The 26,470-nt window shown below is 35.4% G+C and overlaps 1 protein-coding gene across 2 annotated transcripts in view; it reads left to right on the top strand.

The window, feature by feature from the left end:
* Positions 1-5,200: 5,200 nt before the first annotated feature.
* LOC106054099 (neuroglian-like) overlaps positions 5,201-26,470 on the top strand; it is a 61,852-nt gene continuing 40,582 nt past the window's right edge. Inside the window, exons 1-6 of one of the 2 annotated variants that reach the window (XM_056026066.1) lie at positions 5,201-5,348; positions 8,445-8,771; positions 10,606-10,659; positions 17,345-17,450; positions 21,578-21,948; positions 22,468-22,596. In XM_056026066.1, the coding sequence (XP_055882041.1) occupies positions 10,611-10,659; positions 17,345-17,450; positions 21,578-21,948; positions 22,468-22,596 (655 nt within the window). In that variant the 5' untranslated portion in view covers positions 5,201-5,348; positions 8,445-8,771; positions 10,606-10,610. Of the gene's footprint in view, positions 5,349-8,444; positions 8,873-10,605; positions 10,660-17,344; positions 17,451-21,577; positions 21,949-22,467; positions 22,597-26,470 lie in introns of those variants that run through there. The other variant, XM_056026067.1, reaches the window with a different exon arrangement.

Below are 26,470 nucleotides of genomic sequence, written 5' to 3'. Positions count from 1 at the left end.
AAAGAAGCAAATTACACACTAAAATTATTTGAGCGTAGCTAAGCTAATGAGGGGTTTTTAGTTTAAATCCCCCTCCTCCAGATGCCATTTTAAAAATTTAAAACCCTTTCAGATGGTTTTGAGTTTAAAATTCCCCTACAGGGCGTTTTGAGTTAAAAAACCTCTCTCTTCAATATTATTTTAAAGCAAACTACAGTCACCAAATTCTATGACCGTAGCTAAATGGGGTTTTGAATTAAAAAAAAAAAACAATAAAAAAATACTCCAGAGATTTTTTATTTTAAAACCCCTCAACAGATGATTTTGACGATAAAACTTTCCTTTTCGATATAAAATCTAAAGAGAAATACAGGAATGTAATTCCAAGAGCTTAGTCATGAGAGGTTACACATTTCTACCTGTGGCTGGGCTTCATTAATAAAGTGTGAATAGTCATCTGCCGAAATTGAAAAACACTAAATGTGGCTCAACAAAGTTGGCTAAGATAGATTTTAGGAGTCAGTTATAGAGATCGGGTCTAAATCAAAGAAATCATATGCCGAACTGGGAGTCGAACCCTTAGTAAGGTTGTGACAGAGCGTCGCATTAGGTTTTGCGGGACATGTTCTCCGACAAAATAAGATAATAAGTGTTGCGGAAACAGCTTACCGGAAAATGCGCCGAACGGCGCGAGAGTGTCTAAGTCAGGAAGAATAGCACATTTGTTTTTTGAAATAAAACTTTTTAATAGCAAGATAATGCACTGTAGATACCTCAGAATATGCATTTTGTTGGCTTTCAATACCAGAAATAGTGCTCGGCGGCGGGGCTTCGCCCCGCGATGGGGGAGCACTGCGAGCTCCCCCAGACCCCCTTGCTAGCAAGGGTGGGGAGTCTACAAGATTTCCACTAATTCCAGGAAGAACCTATTCTAGGGCACAATAAACGTCTTCCGAAAGGGTCAGAATGTAATAAAGATTAATTATGTACAAGGACACACACACATATTTAAACCCCCCCCCCCCGAAAAGAAATCCTGGCTACGCCCATGATGTCGATGTATGAATAGTTATTGTGTTTTAAAGACTTTTAAAGATTGTTTATACTTTAATTATGTACACCCGTAAGTAGCTTTTACTTTGTTACTATTTTTCTGGTGAATTACTGCAATGTGGTCAAGCTTCGAAGTCTACTGTCCCATACCAAAAACATAGGAAATGGTCATAACACAGCTTATCTATGCCTTACTTGCACACACTGAACATGATAACCAGGGCCGGCCCTAACATCTGCGGGGTCCTGTGTAAAATGGATTGCACGGCCCAATCAGGGTAGGGATAAAGATAATAAGTGAAAATGAAGATTTTGTATTAGAAAATAAATTCGTCTTTGCATTACATTTTTATTAAATGAAAGATGACGATGACGTTTTTTTATCACGAGTTGGATTGGCGTTTACCTTATTGATTGACACCCCAAAATGACATTTTTGTCTATTTTAAGGACATTTTTATAAGTTTCAGATTTCCAGAAAACAAGGAGACCACCGGAACCCTATTACAAGGTATAATAGTTTAATTTAATGATTTACACCTAGAATTAGCGCGGGGCTTATGAAAGTTCGGGGACATCAGGCTCCATATGTCATGTTACAGAGGTCACCCAATAAAACCAGCTCAACTCAAAGATCACAGCGCATAGACATCTCTTAGCCTGGTAGATAACTTGACATATCTGGAAAGCATAGTATCAAATGCCGCATTGCTTCAAAGATAGGTTGATTTGTGATCAGGGATAGTCGTGCTTTTGGAAACCTCTAAGCGAGAGTGTGTCGATATGAATCACTCCGCCTGTCTACAAAAAGTCGGTGTCTACCAAGCAGTGGTTCTCTCAACCTCTCTATGTGGATCTTCTTGAATACCTTCACCAGAGATATTTGCACACCATCATGGACATACGGTGGCAAGACGCACTACAAACAGCGATATTCTTGCGAAATGGTATGAACTTCTTACAGTTCGACAGTCACACTAGGCAGGGAACTTTTTTTTAGTGAGCTGAAAGGTGGCCGGCGTAACAGAGATGCCCCACAATAACGCTTCTTTGGAATACTAAAGCGATGTTTTTAAGTCTCTTAGGCCTTAGAAAAAAAGGCGCTATTTTACTTTGTTACAAGGTGCACGTTTTACCCTATAACGTAGAGACTTTGCATCATTTGATGCTTCGTTCTAAAGCCATAATGAATATAGTAATTGCAATATTAAATGTCAGAACGTAACCATTTGAGAAGTTACACTGCAAAGACTTTCTTCCAAGCCAATAATAGCCCAATAGTTTTATGCAAAAGATGCATCGTAAAACGACACGACGTGAGTTGTAGTTTGTCTAAACTGTAGGTGGACTTTCCGTAATTACAAAAATATTCCCAAAATGACTTCGGGTATACATCCTTCCCAGTGGCGAAGCGTCCATGGCGCGAAGGGTTCAATGCACCTGGGCCCATGACCATTTAAGGGCCTACAACCGATGATGTAACAACCATGGAGCTAGGACCGCATTTACCTTTATGCAACATGCTCTAGCTTAGGGCCTTCAAGAAATATTTAGTAGTTACATACAATATCAGGGGGCCTATATCTCAAATTACTTAAAGCCTTTTCAACTCTAATTACGGCACTGTATGGCGTGTAGGGGTTTCATATCACCTGGTCCCATGACTAATGACCGATTGTGGCCTGCCCTACACTGCAATTTTGTAAAAAATGGTTTTAAAAATTTCTTTACAATATCGTAAACGTCATTTCAAACTTGATATTAATATAAAAAAATCAGGTTCATTGTAATGTGGTGACGGTGTGTTTGTGGTGACGGTGTATTGGTGGTGACTGTGTGTTGGTGGTGACGGTGTGTTGGTGGTGACGGTGTGTTGGTGGTGACGGTGTATTGGTGGTGACATTTGAGTCCCATTCTTTCGTTTTTTTCCCTCTATGTTAATTAAACCGTTGATAGAATTACCTTTTTTTTCTGCTTTTTTTTATTTAAGTAAGCATTTTTTTTTTTAGTTTTCTATTAGTAGAAATTTAGATTTTGACTTAAACTTAGATATTAAACAAGCAAAAGAAACATCATGTTTTGTTACTTAGGGAAACGTTAAAGATGTTCACTTTGAAGCTACTGATCGTGACTGAATTGGGGAGGGTGTTTAAAACAAAAATGTTTACTGTAGAGAGATAATTATATTTATCGTGGAATAGTGTCTTTCACTTGAATGGCTGCTTTGTCGTCTGGTATGAGCACTGGAAAGTCGTTCAGATGGTCTCGAGTCTCTGACACAGCACCAATGTTGTTTGTTTTCCAACCGAATCATCAAAAAAGAAAGAAAGATAGGCCTTCTAATGACTTAATGACTTCACTTCATCAGCTTGCCAAACATACAAACAACATGAACGACTGAGAACGGTGGATGATGCAAACAAAGAGCACATTAAAATTGATAATTACTTACTGAAAGTAATTCATCGCATAGTGAATGTTAGTTTTAACTTTATAATGGCAACATACTTTCATATAGTGGTCATCGCAAAGAGTACCGTTTAGGTGACACAAGAAACAACGAAAAAGTCTTAGCAGTACATAAATTCTTAACAAAACAAAAAACGCAAGCATTTAACTCGACCCACAGATTCAAAACGTTATAATAGACCTGTTGAGTAATTCAATTTTATTAAAAATCTGCGCCATTTTTTCTTTATCATGGTCGGCAGCACTCAAAGAGAATTAAAAATGTATTAATTTGCATTTTTGTTTAGAAAATGTTTTGTGAACTTTGATAAAGAAATACTCATAGAACTTGTAATCAGAGAGTCATTTAGAGGTTTTCCTATTTGTGAGAACCAGAAGTCTGCAGTATTGACTGAACCAATACTCTCAAGTACTAAAATATCACCATCTTTTTTTAAATTACTTACGATGCAAAGGCAATGATGTTGTCAGAGGTTCAAATTATATATATACTGCTGCTTGGCTCTTGTTCTTGTTGTGTTTCTTGACTTGGTTCCTGTGGCTCACTAGCGGGTTTCATTAATATTAAATAATACTTGCTTGATACTTTCTCAATTATAAGTCATCAATACTTGCTTAACTCAAATACGAACACATTAATATTCATCAACTCTAACTTATATTTATGAATATCGATAATACTTTAATACTTAATAAAGGACACAATTATATCTTATGAAATAGTAATACACAAAACACCAGTCCAGGAAGTAAACGTCCAACCTCCTTGGACCTGGAGCAAGAACTTACTGACTTAACACATTCTCTCGCACATTCAACGAAGACTTAATCACTCAGTTCACAACACTTGCAACACTTCGCATTCATAACAAGGGGATATAACAATCATACCAAAATATCAAAGTAACATTAATTCTCGCCATACCTCTCCCTGACAGATGTTTTTTTTTAAATATGAACGGACAGTACAACAGTCTTCAGGTATTGTTTCAACCTGCGCATTATGTTCCTTGTGTTCAACAGTACTTCAACATGGTCTTCAATGATTATGTCTGCTGTGATCATGAACTTGCATTGGAATGTCTTTTAGTAAATGTATCAATACATACAAACTACTGGATTTCTTTTTCACACAAAATATTTGTCATATTGGGGGGGGGGGGGAAGGACCCATCAACAAATTCTTGAACCCGGGCCCACGGGTACCTTGCTACGCCACTGATCCTTCAATTAACAAATTATTCATCCGAGCGAGGCTCGGTCACCTGGTACTTAAGCATAATAAGAGTTGCGATGACATAGAGGACATTACGAGGAAAGCGCAAACAGGGAAATCATAGTACAACTTGGCTCCACACTTTCGTGGAGGACCTCGGAGCTGGTGGGAAGATGCTTCAGACATTGCCAGTGACAGAGTTTTGTGGAAGCATCTTGTCTCCCAATGTGCCAAATGGCGCATGAGGGTCTAAGTAAGTAAGAATAGCAGATTAGGTTTTATATATATATAAATCCCCCAAATCCCCTACGCCCATTCTAGATGCAAGACGCTTAGGACGTGATCATCTTATTTTTTGAAGTAACGTCTGTATAATATAAGATAAGATAACAATGAGAAAGAGACATACACAGTGTGTGTAAGAGGGAAAGGGAAAGAAAAAAAAGATAAACAGAGAAATTTAAAGAGAGAGAGAGAGAGACATACAGAGAGAATGGGTGCGGTACGACGTTTAAATTTATGTCCTTCCAAACTAAAAATATTCCATTTCTATCAAGTGCGTGTTTACTCAGGCGTGAAGGCCCAGGTAAAAGTGTGTTGGGAAACAGGATGTAATAGGAGGCGTAGAAAGGTAGGAGTTTTCAAACTAGTTGGCTCTTAGAGGATTGAGACTTGAACAAGGAATAGAGCTTATCTTTCTAATGTTATTCATTTATATTTGTACTGACTATCTATCTATCTATCTATCTATCTATCTATCTATCTATCTATCTATCTATCTATCTATCTATCTATCTATCTATCTATCTATCTATCTATTTATCTATCTATCTATCTATCTATCTATCTATCTATCTATCTATCTATCTATCTATCTATCCGTTTGTCTGTCTGTCTCTCTATCTATATCTATCTATCTATCTATCTATTTATCTATCTATCTATCTATTTATTTATCTATCTATCTATCTATCTATCTATCTATCTATTTATTTATCTATCTATCTATCTATCTATCTATCTATCTATCTATCTATCTATCTATCTATCTATCTATCTATCTATCTATCTATATATCCTGTCCTATCCTATCTATCTATCCTATCTATCCTATCTATCCTATCTATCTATCTATCTATCTATCTATCTATCTATCTATCTATCTATCTATCTATCTATCTATCTATCTATCCGTTTGTCTGTCTGTCTCTCTATCTATATCTATCTATCTATCTATCTATTTATCTATCTATCTATCTATTTATTTATCTATCTATCTATCTATCTATCTATCTATTTATTTATCTATCTATCTATCTATCTATCTATCTATCTATCTATCTATCTATCTATCTATCTATCTATCTATCTCTTTCTCTCTCTCTTTCTCTTTATATATATATATATATATAAAGATTATTCTCACGCTCTAGACTAGAGATTTTTTGTTGGCATTGATCAAACTATGTAGATCACTTTACCTTTACATATCTCTTAATTTAATCTTTTCAACCGCTGGAGAACCACATAAGATCTTTATCCGTCTTTCTCCATTCCTCTGTCTTTTGCCTCGGATATAATTTCTTTCAATGGCAGGCCTGTCCATTCTTTTATGTCGTCTTCACATCGCTTTCTTTGTCTGCCTCTTCTTCTTTTTCCTTGGACTGGTCCTTGAAGGAAGGTCTTAGCCAGCCCCGAGGACCTTGTGATATGGCCTTGAGTTTATGTTTTTTTTTCATTAATTAGCAGGTCATCGTAGGGTGATCATTTGTGACGCGGTCTTTCTAAGTGATACCTAGGACCTTTCTGTACCATCTCAAATCTATTGCTAGGATCTTCCTCCCGAGATCTGTAGTCAGCGTCGTCCAAAATTCACACGTGGCCGTTACAACTGATCAGTTTGATTTTAATATCTTGGGCTAGGCCTTTGTCTTTCCAAGTGCTCCAGTGGACTGTTTTATTCTAACTGTTGTTCAGGTTTGGTTCCTTCATCTGATACAATAGCTGCAAATTTAACAAACACGTAAGTATTGTCCCTTGGGATGGAATGGGACAGCACACATTTGTATTGCCCATAGTAGTCGATACTTGATATTGTAAAATAAATTTAGGCTGAAATTTGCAGTTGCGTAAGTGCAACAAAATATAATTCATTCATCCTCTATGTCCATCACCTCTACCACCAAACCGAAAGCCACCTTGACCTGCAATATATGTGGACGGGAGTGTCTCTTCAAAATAGGGCTCCACAGCCATATGAAAAAGTGCTTGAGATGAACCGTAGTCGTTTTACGACTGAAGGAGGCCGATGATGATGAATCTGTTTCGTTGCTGAATTTCATTCTGAATTAATTTCAAATAATTTGTGAAGGCAGGAAGGCAGTCCCTTGAAGTCACGTTGTTACTGAGTACAGGATGTGTAAACGTAGCACCCCAAACTGGCCGACCAACAATATTAGTTCCAGGATCTAACTAAAACTGTGGTTGTACACTATACTTAAAGTTTCATACATTTAATGATTTGATTTGAACCATATTAATGTTATAATGGGTGTCAGGTGGGTTTTTAGTCGCTTAAGTAGGGGATGATATGATGGTCCCATATCCCCAGCCTGAACAGAGAAGCACAAGAACCTAAAGTTAATGGCATGTAAAATACGAACATCGAATAACAGTTATTCAACTGCACAGTTAGTGAATAACAATAGTTATCAATATGAACAATATTTAATAATAATTAATTAGAAGTTATCAACATATTTACATATACATCATTATCATTGAAATCATCATTAAATTAATAGGTAGTCTACTATCACGCCAATAAGTTTCCATAACACACCTTCACGCTCACACTCCATCTCGGCGCCCAACGTAACCTCAACTCCCTACACCTCAACCACAAGAGTTACTACAAAACTCCAAGGCGGAAAGGCGACACGCTTTCCCATAGCCCAAAGCCTAACACCCTGAAACGAAAAGAAAACCTAGATCTAGCGATGCCGCTACAAGAAAGAACTTTTCAATAGCGACACCCGTACCGAAAGATCAGCCTACTTAATAAACTATGTACTTACGTACCCTTACAAGGGGGAAACAAACAACCAGACCAGCTACCTAGCTCACAAAAGAAGCTCTCTCTCTCTTGCGGGAACTAAGGATGACGTAAACACACACACACACACACAATATTCTAGACAACAAACGCACTAAAAAGAAACTACTTCCTATACGAAAACTTCACGCGCGCACGACAATGGGAATCTCATGGGATGGGACGGGACAGGCATAAATTGCCATGTCATAGGATAAAAAATATATGTCCAATTGACAACCTTGCTAATAGCACAGATTTATTGTTGTTTATCTAGATCTAAACAAATGTAACTACATGACTAATGCAAACTAATTGATATACTTACACTTGGTATAATCTTTTTTGTTGTTGTTGTTATTGAGTTTTTTTATTAATTTTTTTCTTTTTTTGTTTCGGAATTGATTTGCTTAAAATATGCCGTCGAAGTTTTGTCTATACGCATCACCAAGTGAATTAATACTGTACCATAGATTAGCACAGATAAACTGTAGTCGATCTGTAATCGGATTGCTCCTAAATACAGAGATCACCAAATCTAATGATATTTCTCTACGTTAAGGTACCAAAACATCATAGTTTAAGTAGTGTCAATTTAGACGTCACCGTTATTATCTATTTTCTGCTCACCAGTTTTGTAGGATTAACGTTGGCAGTAGCAGACAAAAGCTGTTTTGGTGTTATAGAGAATTTATCACTGCCAGGAGCTTGAAAACAGAGACAACCAGACTTCTCTAAGCAGGAAAAAGCAAAACGAAATGTCCTGTTAAACTTGTCATTGATAAGTATAGGCCTGTACAGTCAGCTACTGCACCTCCACAGCAGGACCTATACTTATATATTTACGTGAACAGAATACTTACATAACACACACTGTTGTAACAGAGAATAGTCATGGACTAGAGAGAGGTGTAAGCACATTGAACTACATCCTGTTCGGAGGATACACACCAAATGCAGGTAAGATTTGGAAAGGTGAAAAATAAGTGCATGCTATCGGATTATCAAAGTAAATGTTAATATATGTCAGAATCATTCGTCTGTTTCATCCCTTCTAAAAGGTATTTAATGGTGAAATACTTGTTTATAAAACACATACATTCGTTTTAAAGAGAGCTCGAGATAAAGCGAAACACCTTAGTGTTATTATATATATATAATATAATTATAGGGTACCAGCGTTGTCTTTTGTGCTACTGACGAAAGTACAGTTAGGCCCAATCTCTTTTTAGGTCAGGTGGGGAAGGAATATCTTGGAGAAGATCCTACACTGAACATATATTCCATTAGCTTTCAATGTTCCATTCAATATTCCCAAATCATGCTTGAAGCCGTAACAAAAATCTTTTGCCATCTAAATAATTAGACTTTTTTGATATAGCAATAAAATACCATAAACATTTTACTAACAATTTTTATATCGTTTAAGGAGTCAGAAAATAGTATTTATATGTAAGATACCATAATATAAACAAAAACAAGGTCCACATAGGACTAGATATATAGGTGGGTGGGATGGCTAAATGTACGGAATCAAAGTTTACGTTCTATATATATTCTTAGTATTCCTTCTGCAGTAAATTATGGTCAATTTAAATGCATTTTTTGTATTTAGTAATACTTTCAACGCTTTTATTTTGTGAATTAATGAAATATTGGTCAAGATATTGAAAGGGTAAATCTCTTTCAAACCCTTCGATCAGTGAGGTAGATTAGTTAAAGGTCATTTCTTTCACGGTTAACGAGGGTGTCGTGTGGCCAGCTCAACGATCAATCGCCTTGACTTTCCCTAACGGATGTTAGATACCCACACGTGCTTTGTGTACTTGCCGGGGCTAAAACTAGTCAAGGGCCCATCCTTAACGGGGGTTGAAACCCGAATGTTGACCACTCAGCCAGCAAGCCCCCTACTAACATTGACATACATAATTTGTTTCGTAATGGAACGGACGTTTAATTTTGTTTTACATATCATAAAGGGAATGTAACGTTTAATTGGTCAATACATGAAATAGTTCCACATTTCTCTTCCCCCTTCTTTCTCTTCTTCTCTCTCTCTCTCTCTCTATATATATATATATATATATTCCTCCCTCTCTCCTTTTCTCTCTCTCTCTCTCTCTCTCTATATATATATATATATATATTCCTCCCTCTCTCCTCTTCTCTCTCTCTTCCTCTATCTCTCTTACACTATTTCTCTCCGTGTTTACTTCCTTCATACACAACCAAACAATGTATGACATCTTCTATATGCTGTCATTGAAGCGTTAACAATGACAACTAACACTCAGGTCAAATGACATTGTAAAGTTTAGCCTTGTGGAGAATGCGGAACAAAGCTAATCAAAACTTGACTTCTATTTTAGTATCGATTAACTTTTTTTAATAATATGCATTTAATAGTTATGTGTCGACAAAATTAGTTTATTAGTAATATTTTTGTTTATTGTCTAGATATCAATTTAATTTATAATATGGTTTTATATCAATTCGAAGCTGTTGTCATATTTGTACTGTATCTATCCATCACTAGTCTCTTAATGTATTTTTCCATCTGTCTGTCATTCTATCTATCTAAGAGAGACAGACAGACAAGTTCGCTTTTATCGGCATATATATTTTTAAAAAACCCTAAAAGATTGTTTTCAGACCTTGCGATGTATAGGGTCCAAATGTCAGATACCCTTTAGAGTTGGGTAGACTCAGTGGCGTCTTAAATATCCCAATATTTGTAAACCAAACGCCCATAAGTGTATAAAGACTATATTTTGTTGTTTTTTTTTTCTTTCAGGTATAATGTTTGCGTGTATTGTATTCCTGTCTCTGTTGGTCACTGTTCACGCAGGTAACTATATTTTATAACACTTCACATCCTTTATAAAAACACGTATTTTTAGCGGCCCCCGTAAGGGGAAAAAGCCGCTATTAGGTTTGTGCAAAATGTCCGTCTGTCCGTCTGTCCGTCTGTCCGTCTGTCCGTCTGTCCGTCTGTCCGTCTGTCACACTCAGATCTCGAAAACTAGAAGAGATATGAAAAATATTATTTCATCATTAAATCCGGCTTGAAAAGTTTAGGTGCAACGGCTACTTTTGGTTTTCTAAAAGCAAACCGTTTAATTTATAAAATTAATTATGCAAGCGATTTTTTCATAAAAATACACCAATTCTAAAACAATTACGTAAATGTAAGGGAGGCAATGTTACAATATGCTAACAAAGATGGACAATTTTTGTGTATTTTCAGTATCACTAAGTCAAATATATTTTTAAAATGTACAGGAAATGTTTACAACAAATACAAATAATAGTTAAAGACGTTTTTTCTGGTCAACTAGCTGCTAAAATTAAAAGAAAACATTTCTGTTTGTTTATAAAGGCTAATAATGCACTTTGTATGTAAATATCACGCACATTTTTTTAAATGGACTTTTTATGCAGCGATTTTCGTGCAGTAGCGTAACGTCGCAACATGATCAGGTGCTAAACCAATTCCTTAAACTTTTTTTAAAAATCAGATTTTATTTATTTTTTGTTTAGTGCCCCCATCCGAATAAAAGAAGCTTATTTTTGTGCGTTTTGTCTGTTGGTCGGTCTGTCCGTCACGATTAGATTTAAAAAACTAGAACTCTAAAAGCTATTGAAAATCTAATTTACCCTTTAATGTTCCTCCCATAACATCTCAATAGTTTTAAGTATCTAAAATTGATTGTTCCGGATTTTTTTGTGCAAAACTAATCAACGCCAACAAATGTTTGTTTGCTCTTCTAACTTATATTACATTCAATTTCCATGCTTAAACGTTGCAAAAACACATTATCAATAATATGTTGTTCCGTTTTTTATGTAAATAGCATATTAATGCTAAATCATAATCTCTATACTGACTTATATTTCATTAATTGTAAAAATGTTCCGGATATTGTTTTATAAAACATGAATTATGCGTAATGATTGTTTGAAATCGCATAAGGCTTTTAAAAAAAGTAATTTACTAGAATTGATTACTGAAAATTACTTTTTAGACATTTAATTTTCTTGTAAAACATAACATAGAAGTTTTGTAATCGATAAAGAAAGTTCCGGATTTTGTTTCTTACAAATCGTCGCCAGAAATTTCCGAATTTATTTAAAAATCTACTAACGCCAAATAATTGTTTGAACTCCCTCTTCTAATTAATAAACAAATAATCTTCTCATTTACGAAATAATGTTTTTACGGATTTTTATGAAAAATATTTTAACTCACTACTCTCTTACAGTACATTTAACTTTCTACCTAAAACATTAAAAAATCTAATTATCGTTAATATTATGTTCCGATTTTTAAGGAAAACAGAATCCAAACACCAAAGTTAGGTATGAAAATCTCTCCACGTGGCTGTAGAACATCTAATTTTTATACGAGACCATCCAAAAAATTTAATTAACGGTATTACATTTATCTGAAATTCTCTTTTTCTTTTACTATTTATACAAACATCCGGAACAATCTATTATATAAACTTTTCAATTGTGTTCATACCTAAAAATTATTGCGATGTTTTGAAACGTAAAATAAAGGTTAATCAATTTTTAATAACTTTTAGTTGTTTTTTTTTATATCAAGATAAAGGACAGACCGACTGACAGACAAAACGCAAAAACAATGTGGCTTTGATCCTTTTTAAATAATATCTATTAGAACTCAGTGCACCAATGTCTATGAACCCTCGTTAAATATCTCATGTAAATAAAGACATTTTTTTTTTATGGTACCGGTACTAGCCTATTGTGAGGTAATGGAATTTTTTTTCTTTGACGTCATATGAATGGACTCTTTAAATATAATGTTAAAAGAACGCACTCGGTGCGCCAATGTCTATTAACCCTCGAAAAAATGGCTTGTATTAATGAAAACATATTTTAGTCTAACTAAGCCGTGTGACGTAGTGTTTTTTTTTCCTTTGACGTCACATGGAATGAATTCTTTAAATGAAATGCTAAAAGAACGCACTCGGTGCACCAATGTCTATGAACACTCGAGAAATGGCTCGTGTTGATAAAGGTGATTTTTAGTCTAGCTAGGCCGTGTGACGTAGTGTTTTTTTTTCCTTTGACGTCATATGGAATGAATTCTTTAAATGAAATGCTAAAAGAACGCACTCGGTGCACCAATGTCTATGAACACTCGATAAAAGGCTCGTAATGATGAAGGCGATTTTTATTCTAGCTAGGCCGTGTGACGTAGTGTTTTTTTTTCCTTTGACGTCATATGGAATGAATTGTTTAAATGAAATGCTTAAAGAAGCACTCGGTGCACCAAAGTCTATGAACACTCGATAAATGGCTCTTATAGATGAAGGCGATTTTTAGTCTAGCTAGGCCGTGTGACGTAGTGTTTTTTTTTTCCCTCTGACGTTATATGGAATTAATTCTTCAAATGAAATGAAAAAAGAACTCGGTATAGTAATGTTTATTAAGCCTCGTTATGTGACTCGCGTTTAAAAAAGGAATGATATCTTGATTTAGATCTAATCTAGATTTTTTAAACTAGATCTAGATTTTTATTACACAATATCTAGATCTGGATTTATATTCTAATTAAAATTATTTTAGAGTCAAGATCTAGAATTTCTAGATCTAGTTTAGACTAAAATAGACTAGATTAAGATGTAGAATTTCAATTTCTAAACTTAAAGTGTAAAAAAAAAGTGTAGATTTTCATTTCCAAACGTTTTGATCAATATTGTAATGTTTTAATATACTAAAACTAATCTACTATTTTTTTATTAAATTTAAATTTAAATTTACGGCAAATGAATCTTTGAAACATTATTACTTTTGACCATCGGATGGCTGCCTGGTCGTGCGGTTTGCGCGCTGGACTGTCGTTCAGATTTATGGATGGCCCAGGGTTCAAACCCTGCCCGCTCCCATTATCTTCAACTCTGAAGGAACATCCGAAACGTGTAAAACATTTTACATCAAAATTAAATCACCTCTTGAATATTATTTGCGAATATGCAGATCCGACAGGGATCCGACTTCGACGGGGGCCGCCTCTGAGTTTGTGTAACACAAACTCTCTTTGTAATCTTGTTGTCATATAGATATATATGTTGTAGAAAATGTTTCAGGTCACGAAAATCTGTACCATTCAACAATTAACACTTTTTACCAATGGTGTATAGATAGAAAACTAAATAAATGATAATAGATTTTAGGAAACATAAAGGCCATCTTGCAGAAATTCAGATAAACAACCAAACCGTAAAACAAGTGCAAGAATATAAATACCGAGGTACAACCATCAACAACAAACTGAAATGGATTAAACACTGTCAAAACCTTTACACCAAAATTCACCAACGTCTCTTCTATCTTAGAAAGCTAAGGAAATTTAACATCGATAAAACAATAATCTATTAACAATAATACTTCACTGGCACAAAGACTTAGACTAAATAGACTAATTAAATAAGCATCGTATATCACTCGAACGCAGCTACCATCTCTTGAAGAGCTTTTTCAAGAAAGATGCCTTTCCAAATCTCTCACGATTCTTAAAGACAACCTGCACCCATTAAACCACTGTTACATAAGATCTGAACGAAGTGGTCGTCTTCTTTCCATCAGGACTAAAACAGAAAGATTTTAAAACTCCTTTATCCCACTTTCGGTCAGATTGTTACAAGATCATCTGTCGTCATCAAGGTGTACATAGAAGTCTAATTTATAAAGAGCTGGCTATGAGTTTCGTGTGTGAATATTGTTCGTATTTGCATTTATATTGTTATTGTACAGTAGTTACACTGAGGTTGTCAATTGTAGTCAAACTGAATTTCCATTTTATTAGATCAATAAAAATTATCTTATCTTATCTTAAAAATAATTTTAATGCCGTCTGTTTTCCCACAGTTAAGTATCTTAATTTGTAAAAGGACTATTTAAAAGTAATAATTCACTTTTAAATGATAAGTGGATTCATTTAAAGGATGACTCTAACAAATAAAGTGTATGTGGGAGGATGTCTCACCACGTGCCTACAACGTGACTTACGTGTTGCAGTCTAAAAAAAACACCAAAACTAACTGTTGTTTCGCAGTGTAGGACCGAAATGGCCTCTCTATGAGCATATTTTCCCTGGTTTGAATCAAAGTAGGATTCATTGTTCCGCCGTGGTATCATAGTGATCTGTAACATCATTTAGTATGAGTAATCAGGAGCATATATCAAGTGTGACTACTCCCAGATACGAGAGATGAATGGGTGTATTACTATTGTTTTTACAGTCTACAACGCCGTTTTTTTTATGGCACTAGAGGCACTTTCTCAAACGAGGTTCATCTAAGGCACGGGTCCTCGAAACGACCGTAGGGGGGTCCGCAGGAAGATGAAAATTGCATCAAATTAAATAACTATTCACTAAAACAAGTTTATCTGATCGGACAATTGTAATAATAATTAACTTCTCCCTCACTACTGTGATCTAAACCAAAGATTTGAAGACATTCTTCACATGGATATTCCCGATAGGGTATTGAATCCTTTTTGCGAGTGGACAAACACTGATCCTAATTACCTATGAATCCATACAAATATAGGAGCAGCTTATTGAATATTTACTAATGAGTATTTTTAACCAATGTTTGAATAAGGATTTCACAAAAACAGATTCTGGTTTTATATCCTTCATTATTGGTCATTGTACAGAAACTGTTGGACTGCTTCCCTGCGTTTATTTTTGTGCTTTTGTTTTTTTATTAATACAACGTTGACTCATTGCCTCAATGAACTTCATCATAAAGAAAAGGAATCATCTACAAATTACGTAGGTACTGGCAATAAGGTTTTAGGACACCCTTTATCGATAGCTCTCATGGTAATAGGTAGAGATGCTGGAAAAGCTTGCAATATATTGAGTAAGACGTCCTCGTTTATGAGAGCTAGTCTAGTTTCATAAGCTGACAGTGCTAAGAGAATGTCATATTAAGAGACCGTCAACAGACGCACTGGGGTGGTACCCTATTCGCCACCCCAAAATGACGCCTCTAGCGGAACATTCTCCGACAAAATGAATTACGCATATCAAAAGTTGCTATGACATAGAGGCCTGTACGGAGAAAGCGCTAACTTGGCGTATAACTTGGCGCCACAATTTGAGACCTCAGAGCAGTGGACACCAGGTGGGAAGAGACTTCAGACATTACCAGTGAAAGATCTTGCAGCCCAATGTGCCTAACGGCGCGGGAGGATCTAAGTAAGTAAGTACATACCTTGGATGTACATCGGATGTCTCTGAGTGGAACTATTATGGAAACGTCCTTTAAAGTATATATATATATATATATATATATATATATATATATATATATATATATATATATATATATATATATATATGGCTCCTTCTGTCTCGGAAGACAATGGATGCGCCCAGATGAGTCACTGGCTTTGGTTACGTCTTGAGATGGGCCAGAATCTGGATTGACTGATCAAGCCAATTCTGGAGCTGCAGAGTTTGCCACAGTTCGTGCATGTATATGCATCTGTGATAGATATAGGCACTTGAAATAACTATTATCTCCATTAGACTTTCAATAGTACCTAACAGATTGCAAGTGGTGAGGATTAAAGTAGATATAGTTCGCACGCTGCTGTGGCGGCCTTGCATGGTTAGTGGTGGTACATTGTAGGAATACAAAGGAATCCCTTGCGAGGCAAGGCCTCTGGGCTTGTCGTTGGAACAATTCAATGAGTCGTGATCCAACAATAAATAGAAGTGCTTTGACTTTCCAGTTAAGTGAAGACAGAGAAGTGGATAAAGAGCAAATATCTCTTTCCTAGACCCTGCTTTAAATCCTTCACTTTAGTTATTCTACGGTTTCAGCTCTGGAAGCCGATTTTTGATCTTCCATTCTTGGAATAATATCCATTAAGAGTTTAAAAGTAAAAAGTAGTAACGTTCCCCTTTCCGACCTTGCGATCTATAGGGCAGTTAATGTTCATTGGCCAACGGTTAACGAGCAGGGTCATGTGGCCAGCATAACGACTAACAGCCTTTACTTTCCCCAACCAAAGTCAGATACCAATTAGAGTTAAGTGGAGTCAGAGGCACCCTTTATTTTTAGTTACAAGTCTACGCAATTTTGTGATACATTACTTATTTTGTGATACATTACTTATTTTGTGATACATTACTTATTTTGTGATACATTACTTATTTTGTGATACATTACTTATTTTGTGATACATTACTTATTTTGTGATACATTACTTATTTTGTGATACATTACTTATTTTGTGATACATTACTTATTTTGTGATACATTACTTATTTTGTGATACATTACTTATTTTGTGATACATTACTTATTTTGTGATACATTACTTATTTTGTGATACATTACTTATTTTGTGATACATTACTTATTTTGTGATACATTACTTATTTTGTGATACATTACTTATTTTGTGATACATTACTTATTTTGTGATACATTACTTATTTACAAGTGAGAATTAAATTCTTAAAACACTTCTTGCTTTAGTGTCACGCCCTCCTAGAATATACAACCAACCAGATGATAATGTTTACTACAAGGCTGGAGAAAAAGTTGAACTTCCTTGTGAGGCAGATGGTGAACCTAAACCTTCGTAAGTAGATTTAATATTGGAATTCACAATATATTTTTATATTGATATTAATAAAACTCACACAGTGTAATAGTTTAGGCTAGTTTAGCCTTTGTTGACAATTATACATCATTTTTTAAAGTTGGTTGTTTGAAAACGTTTTGTTATTTGTTAAAGAATAGTATACATGGGCGCGAGCAGGGGGTGCAAGTGGGTGCACTTGCTTCCCCCCCCCTGGATTCTGAGTAGCTAAATTCTAGACAATTTTTTACACCATCGAATCAATTAAAATCTAAGTAGCAAGTGAACAAGAAGTGCTACTAGTGAAGTCCGGGGTTGTAAGGATACATTGATGTTGGAGTAGACTAGCCCTGGCTTATTAGGAATCCATGGCCGACAATGTACGTGCTCTGGATTCTTCAAATCTATTAACTTCTAAGTAGAAATTTAACACGTAGTGCTTCCACATAAGTACAGTTGTAAGGATAAGCTTTTATTGTAATAAAATAGAGTAGTTAATCAGGAGTTGATTGGCGATCATATTCACTTTACTATAGGCTTGCAATTCTTTGCACTATAAAGGGAGTGAAATATTCTATGGCACGTTTGTCGTCGTTAGACGATATGTTTTCATTGGCACATAATTATAGTTATTTTTATATTTAATTAAGACCTATAATATAATACGTTTTTTTTTTTCATTGGAGTAGAAATTCTTGCCAGCTGTCTATCGATGTGATAAATTTTAAAAATTGCATTGAACAAGAGTGAAGAGTGAAGAGTGGAGTCATCTTATTAAATGTATTTACGTCTTGTGGACTTGCGGTGGGTGTTAGCGCTCGATAAAATAGCAGTTTAAACAAGTGCACCAGGTTACGATAGTAGTCGATATAAGAACGTTCGTCCGAGTCACAACGGAGAACTGACAGGGGTAAGAAACAAAAAAAAAAAATCCAAGGTTACAAAGGAAAGGTTTGTGGAAACACAAACTCAAAATCGGCCCCCGAAGTGGTCGACCCAGGAAGGTAAAAAGGCAGGTTGCAATATTTTCAGAAAGAAGATCAGAATGAAATTCTATTAAAGACAAATGACAGAGAAGAATGGAGAAAGAAGGTTGACAAATCTTGTGTGGTGCCCCAGCAGTCCAGCAGATCAAAGGATAGGTGAAAGTGAATGTGTGGCTAGATGTGAACCTGGCCTAACTAATGTATTATAATGAATATCTAATTGTTTTGTAAAGGGTCAATCTCTTATTCAAATCCTGAAGAGTAAAAAAAAATTCCGTAAAAAAAAATAAATAAAATCCCTTAGTTTGGAATTGTACAGCCATATAGCCGCGCTACAGTTCACGTGTTAATATGAAAACCTACTTATTAACTGTTGTTTTGCCCAACTTATATGCATACTAAATAGATTTTTTCTCTTTAAAAAAAAGAAAACCTTTTTTTTTTTTTGTAAATGTAGTAGTTAGTATGACAGAACTTATTTAACTTAGAAATACATTAAAAAAAAATTCTTTGACAAAAATTCTAAAACGATTTGCATAAATGTGTTAAAAATATGGTAAATAGATATCTCCCCTACTAAAGAGCCTCCAGTGTTTGTTACTATTAATCGTGAATAGTTGTAAAAATGGTGTATTTTTATGAAAAAAACTGCTTGCATACGTGATTTAAAAAAATAGCTTTTCACTTTCAGAAAAGAAAAAAATAGACGGACAGACTTGGCAGCACAAAACTAATAGCGTCTTTTCCCATTTCGGGGGCCGCTAAAAATTGAGCATCATCATCATGAATTAACTGCATTGGCTGGGTATTTTGTTGATCAAACTGCATATATCTCCGGCCCTGTCTTTAGGCGTTCGGTTTGTTGATGGCGATTGTATTCGAGAAGGCTTTGTTCCTGTTGTTCAGAGGAAGCACTATCAAAGAATACATTAAGTATAGACATGGACAAACTACTTGGCTACAATGGCTGCCCGTGAAGGCTGGCACTCAGAACTGTGTTAGGCAAGGATTCATGAAAAATATTCAAAAGCAGCCTATGTTGCGCGTCTCACAGAATTAACCTTGCGATCAATTACCCAAATTACGTTTCAGAATACGTAATGCTGTTAGTTGTTATTGTCACCAAGAAGACTATTTCTTCCGTAACTGTCTCAAGCGAGAGCTTTGGTGCTAAATTAACCTTTCTTGTGTGAGACAAAATGTACTGAGAAATTCGAATCCATTCAAGCTTTAAGTCACAACTTTGAGATCTTTGACTGTTTCTCGGATCTTAAAATAACGGCTGAGTGAAACCAGACAAACTGCAGACGTAACAAGTGCCTGCTCCTACTCACGTGTTTTTGATTTGTCTTTTCATTGTCATCAATTATTGATCTGTTCTTGAACCAGTTACTCTGATGTTGCAGACTATCAAACTTAACAAAAGGCCGCTGAACAGCTCATCAGCTATCTCATTGGCATAATCAAAAGTAACTTGAGCATGCTGAGGAACACTTCAGGGATGACATGCCAAGTAAGGCGAGACTGCTGGCAGACAAACTTGGTCTTGATTTGGTGATGTCTTGATTTGGTACTGTCTTGATTTGGTGCTGTCTTGAATTTGCAGTCGAGCGTCACAACGAGCAAAAACCATATTTTTTGGATTTTGGAAGTTATTACAAAACACGCGCTTTACATTCGTATCTTGATTCGTTAGTTTCTTTATTGACGTCTCACTTTTCGAGCAATAATAATGCTGAGTTCAGCCTGTTTTGGCTACATCCTAAAACGATAAAAGAGCTGGAACGTGAAAAGCGTTCATCGCCAGCTTGTTCATCGCCACGAGAAGCATTGACAGTTTTGGCAGCTACTGTCGACGTCTGCAGCTTTTTTTTTGTTTAATCGACCGTAGGAAGGGACTAGCAGCAGGGATAAACTTAACTACGTGTAGAGTCAATAATTTGATCTCATGTTTATGGTTTTTAGGTCATGAAACTATATATATATATATATACATATATGAATATTTATAAATTTTTAAGAAGCCTAATGATAATGAAACAAATCCTATAAACAAAGTTACTTCCTGAGAGTAACACCGTACTAGTCAGAGCTATAGAAGGTACTCCCTGAGAGTAGCTCACGCACAGAAAGAGTTAGTCTGTATGGAATACATGCAAAAGGGTCACTACAACAAGTGGAGTAGCACGATTACATCGCAGTGGAGTAATATTTAATATTTCATGTAAGAAAAAATAGGAAACTCATTTGAGGCCCTGAGAAACTTTTAAATTTAGACCCATCCCTACTTCTCCCCTAGCTACGCCACTGACCACAGCACACTGAGTATGCTATAAGTATGAAAGACGCGCCGTAAAATATTATATATATTCCCGATCTGAACATTCGCTTCAAAATATATTTGTTTGAATAATTTTTCAGGGTATTTAATATCGCATGCGTATGAAAAGGGGGGGGGGACCAGTTTTTTTCCTTTAATATTCTAATACCAAGAAAGTCGGTGCTACGTCTTTGGCCATTCCTGCGTGCGCCACTGACAGTATACGTGTATATATCTAGATATTAAGAATAGAATGTATTTCTATAGACGTTTGGCTCTGATAGTATATTGATATGTGTATGCTTGTATCTATTTAAACTTATGCAGGCCTATTAAATGATAAGTAATGGTAAATTTAAAGAATGGCTGTCTGGTGGTGCGTTATGCGCGCTGGACTGTGGTTCGATCGTCTCGATGGTCCCAGGTTCATAACCAGTACGTAAACATTCCTTCGAGAGGTTTTGGCTAGGATGTAAATTATCTTCAAGTCTGAAAAAAACATCTGAAACATTAAAAAATATTTTACAACTTAGGAAGGAGGTAAAAGTTAATACAACTAGCCAGGAAATATTATGCACAGAAACAAACAAACAAACAAAAACATTTCATTTCACTGTTCGACTATAGTCGTTTGTCTATCAATATCTCAAACTAAAAGTTTTTCAGAGTTGAATTGCTAGCCCCATGATCAAACCTCCCCCTTTATTATCCGGGCCTTTGCAATGTTTTCTTTTAGATAGATATTTTTTTTTTGTTTGAATGATGGGGAGACATATTTCAATAACCTTGAATTAACTTGCTGAATATTTTCTTTTTTAAAGCTTTGAATGGACCAGAAATGACATCACGTACTCTCCAAAAGATGAAGACGGAATGATAGATAGAGTTCTACAAGCTGGAACACTCGTTTTTTATAGTCCAGAAGACAGAGATGAGGGAATATATCAATGTTTTGCTAAAAATGATTTTGGAAGGTCTGCTAGTAAAAAAGTGAATTTGAGGCAGGCCAAACTGGCAAGTTTTGCTTTTGCAAGACCTACTTACCATACACCATCATTGGGAAGACCTTACACACTTCCCTGTGTACCACCAGAAAGTGTTCCTCCTGCCAGTGTCTTCTGGATAACTAAAACAGCCCAAGGAGGTTATAATGTTGTCAATTATGACTCCAGAGTCACCATGGACAGAGAATGTAAGTTTTAAATATCTCTAGCAGTGTTTAGTCATTATTTTTAATAGACATAAGACAATTGAGAAGATAAAGGAATACAATGTCTACAAAGCCAAAAAGAATGCAATTAACGTTTCAAGGGAGAATGAAGTTTAACCGTGTACTTTTCAGAATGAAGTTTAACCGTGTACTTTTCAGAATGAAGTTTAACCGTGTACTTTTCAGAATGAAGTTTAACCGTGTACTTTTCAGTATGTCGGCTGAGAAACAACAACAACGTATTGGGTCGAAATTGCAAATAAATAAATCAATAAATACATCGTTTTTGGTTAATTTCTCCCCCCCCCTCGTTTTGCGGTTTCGATCCTGAAATTATCTTCGTTGTTCTAGACCTAAGGCACGTTTTAACAGGTGACATTTTGACGTATTTTTTCTTCCACGGTAAGTGTGAGCGTTCTTGCAAGTGAGTGAGGGATTTTACGCTTATAAATACAGATTAGGAAATTTCGTTATTTTATTGAACTATGTTTGTGTTTCTAGATCGTCTGAGGATAACCAACGTCAAAAGAGAAGATTTCAATGGTGGCAATCCTTATGCGTGTATGGCACTCAACACAATTGCGAGAGGCAACTCTCAGGGTCCACTACACTACATCACACCAATAGGAGGTAAGAGGCCAATAGAAACAAGACGGCTACAACTTTCCACCTACATTTTGAATCTTTAGATTCTCTTCTAATGCCCCAGACCCCACACATGAACATTGTATTGAGAACGTTTCTAATACTTTCTGTCGCTGTATAGTGTTGAAAATAATATAAGAGAAATTGGAGTTTGAAAAGTAGAAGTTAAAATATTTCTTAGCTGTAATAAATTAATTTTTATTTAATTAATTTCCATTTATACTGTAATTAGTGAAATATATAACAAAAAAAAAACACTAAAAAAAATACTTTTTTAAAAATCTTATAAGAGGTGTAATTGTTGAATTAGTTTGGATCAATAAAGTTATTAATTTTCTGTAATAGATATAGATCAGCAAGAATACATCTGTGCGATTAATAATTTTTTTACCATTTTTCTGTTATTTAGCACTATTTCATGCTTTTAGCTTTCTCACTATGCTAAGGTCCTATCACTTGTCTGGACCAGGTGGGAAAAAATGGGTGGAGGGGGAAGAAAGAAAGGGATATCTGGCTGGATTTTACTTTGATTGGTTTTTAAAAGCATTAAAAAGAATCCACGTGAATTGGAACTCGTGGCTGTCGCTTCCTCAGGCCGACGTGCTAACCACTCTGCTTGTGAGGTACTCATGACTAGAGAAGATCTGCAATTTAAAAAAAAAACGTATTTAAAATGTTTGGTAGATTTCTTCTTAATGTGACATTACATAAACTCTGTCTGGAAATGGAAGGGGCGGTAGAGTGAAGATTAATCCTCGCCCCTTTAATAATTTCTGCTAAAGATTGTATTTGGCATTAAAGAATATGGGTGGGGCGAATCGATATAAGAATTTAATTTATAGTATATATAAATTATATTAGTGGCAGTATTTTTTTTAAATTTTGTAATTTCTTAAATATAATACAAAAAGAAAAAGTATTGATTTGTCCGATGGGGGAAATGCGATTGCATGTATCGCGCCTCCCACCTGGTACAACGCTTTTTCATTTAAATTTACTAATGATACAATTTGAGATTAGAGTGTGGTACGACATAATATACAATGGGTTCACATATCAATGCGTAGTTTATATTATATAGATATTCAACTAATTTTGTTCACAAACTATGATACTCCATAAAAATAAGACCGCCCCCCCCTCAGAGGGGTAGAGTGGGGAGGGCAGTACATACAGTGGGGGGAGGCGATCGCCCCTACCGCCCCCCTGGATCCGCCCGTGATCTGTGCAAAGTGTAGTTTTAAAAATTAGATCTAGATCTAGATCCTTTCGAAATAAATATGGTAAACATGGCCTAGTTCCATGAAATGGCAATACTTTCATAGAGTTGGGCAACTTTTTTTTTTGAGAGTCTTAAGTTTGTTTGGAAGGCTGCCTGGTCGTGCGGTTTGTACGTTGGACTGTCATTCAGATTTATCGATGGTCCCGGGTTTAAACCCTGCCCGCTCCCATCCCCCGTCGTCCTGCGGGAGGTTTGGACTAGGAAGTAATTATCTTCAACTCTGAAGGGACATCCGAAACATAAAAAATTTAATAAACAAACAAACATTTTGTTTAAGGGCTACAATACATATTTTACGATTTCAGATAGTTCCCAAAGAACATTTATTCCAAGTTTTATCAAGATTGTTGAAACGGTTTTGATTTTTATGCGGGACATACAAACATACATACATACATGCATACGCCTTACTTTCTACTTTATAGTATAGATGAATGATACATACAAACAAGCAAAATGAAGAAAAAAAATATATAAAAAAAAACTTATATTAAGAGTATCAATTAGTTTGGATCAATCGTGTAATTAAATTTATAATAAGCCTCAATCAATAATAGGGACTAAATTAGCTTCAGTCACGTACTATTTCTTGCCGTTGTTTGAGATACCAACCAAATTATTAAATGATACCAAACAAAATAATTAAATACCAATACTTAATTAACTAATAAGTTTGTTTTTCATTGATTCTTGAGTTGTCAGGAAAAATAAATTATTGTAAGGAATTTCAGCTTGATTCGAGATTGGGTGTCGGAGAAATAATGTGTACGAACTTTTTATCAGACACACAGAGTTAATATAAGCTTTGTATATATGGCTCTTTTCAGTCGCGAAACGACAATGGATCATCTCACGAAAATGAGATGAATGCCTGGGCATTAGCTGTGGCGAGAACGATGTTGCCCACACATCAGTTTTCCCCTCTGCATGCAGTTGATGTATCCAAAGGAACAGCAAGTGCCCATTCGGTTTGAGATGAGCTGGCTCCTATTTTTCCAAAGGGTTTTCCATGATTGGGTATAGCTGCAAGACTGTAGAGGTCTGAATTCAGAGTTTTTCTTTTCCTAGGTAGGTAGCCAGAAATAGTTCACGAGCCTCTTCTGCCAGAAACTAACCCCTTCTCCTGTTAGTGAAAGCAGTTCCGCCGGACTTAATATCTGAGCCACACGTGAAAGCCGTGAGTTGGTTGTCAGAAGCTATTTGAGTCGCATTTTATTAGAAAAGCATCTTATAGGCATCTTATACTATAAATAGCTAGCTATTTGATGCATTCATTACGCATTTTATTGTAAGACTAGCCAAATACTACCCGCGGCCTGATATAGTATATTTTATTTTAGACCTAGATCTATGTCAAACACGACGAATGTTCCCTAGACATTTTATTTTCCAACGAAAAAGAAGTAGAGTATGAAAATAGGTTTACCCTTTTAGCCGACATATTCACGAGATAATATAAAAACTGTAAGAACGTGTTTACCCGATTTGTTTTAAAAGTTTAGCTCTTTAATAGAGATACATTTAGGTATTTTATTTTATTTTTAGTCCTCTCTCCACACACACACCCACACACACTACGATCTAAGGAACATTTCTGCCAAGTTTTTTTTTTCAAGATTTGTCAAACAGTTTTGATTTCTATACGGGACATGCATACATACATACATACATACATACATACATACATATATACATACATACGTCTTACATTCTGCTTTATATATCAGACTAGCCGGATATGACCCACTGCCTGCAGACCTTGGTGTGGGATTAGGAGTAGTTACGAAGTTTAGTTATTTAATAGAGATATATTTAGGTGTTGTTTTTTTTTCATTTTTAGGCCCTTCTGGTTTTGGGTGGGACATTAAACATACACAAGGATCTCCGCAATGATTTAATGAGCATTTATGCCATATTTTATCAAGATTTGTTAAACGGTTTTGATTTCTGTGCGGGACACACATAAACCCATATATACATACGCCTTTCTTTCTACTTTATATATTAGATGTTTAAAATAAAGTCTAATACTATTTTTTGTTTACTGTTCAGCACAGCTCTTCCGTTCTAACTTAATTTGTTTGATTTCGTGGTCAAAATGGAAGTCAATATAGCGTACATGACATTGTTTAGTTTTTTGGGGGGAAAATTCCAAAAAACAGAACGATAAAACATAAACATAAAAGCGAACAGAGAATATTTTTTTATGATGAAAACATGGCAACTAGTTATCTTTTGTAACACAATACAATTGAACGGAACATTCTAGCATAAGGCTTCTTAAATGATATAATGAAATTAATAGGTTCACAATAGAAATAATCCTAAATAAGTGCTTGGCTAACGTCAACTGCCGTTACTCACATGCAGATCCAGGGTGATTATTTATATTTTAACTATTTGTAGATTATGTCGCCCCCCCCCTTTCAAGTATAGTGACTGACTTGGTAGGGTGGGTGGGTGGGAGAATTCGGCATTCAATTTTTGAGTTGAATTCATAGTTTGTTAACAGAATTAGTAACATATCTATAATAATAAAAGCTACTAATTAATATTCCAAGATATCTTTATAATATG

This window comes from Biomphalaria glabrata, chromosome 4, assembly GCF_947242115.1.
Source record: "Biomphalaria glabrata chromosome 4, xgBioGlab47.1, whole genome shotgun sequence".
NCBI lineage: Eukaryota > Metazoa > Mollusca > Gastropoda > Planorbidae > Biomphalaria > Biomphalaria glabrata.
The sequence above is the reverse complement of the archived record's forward strand: the minus strand, read 5'-3'. Positions and strand labels throughout refer to the sequence as shown.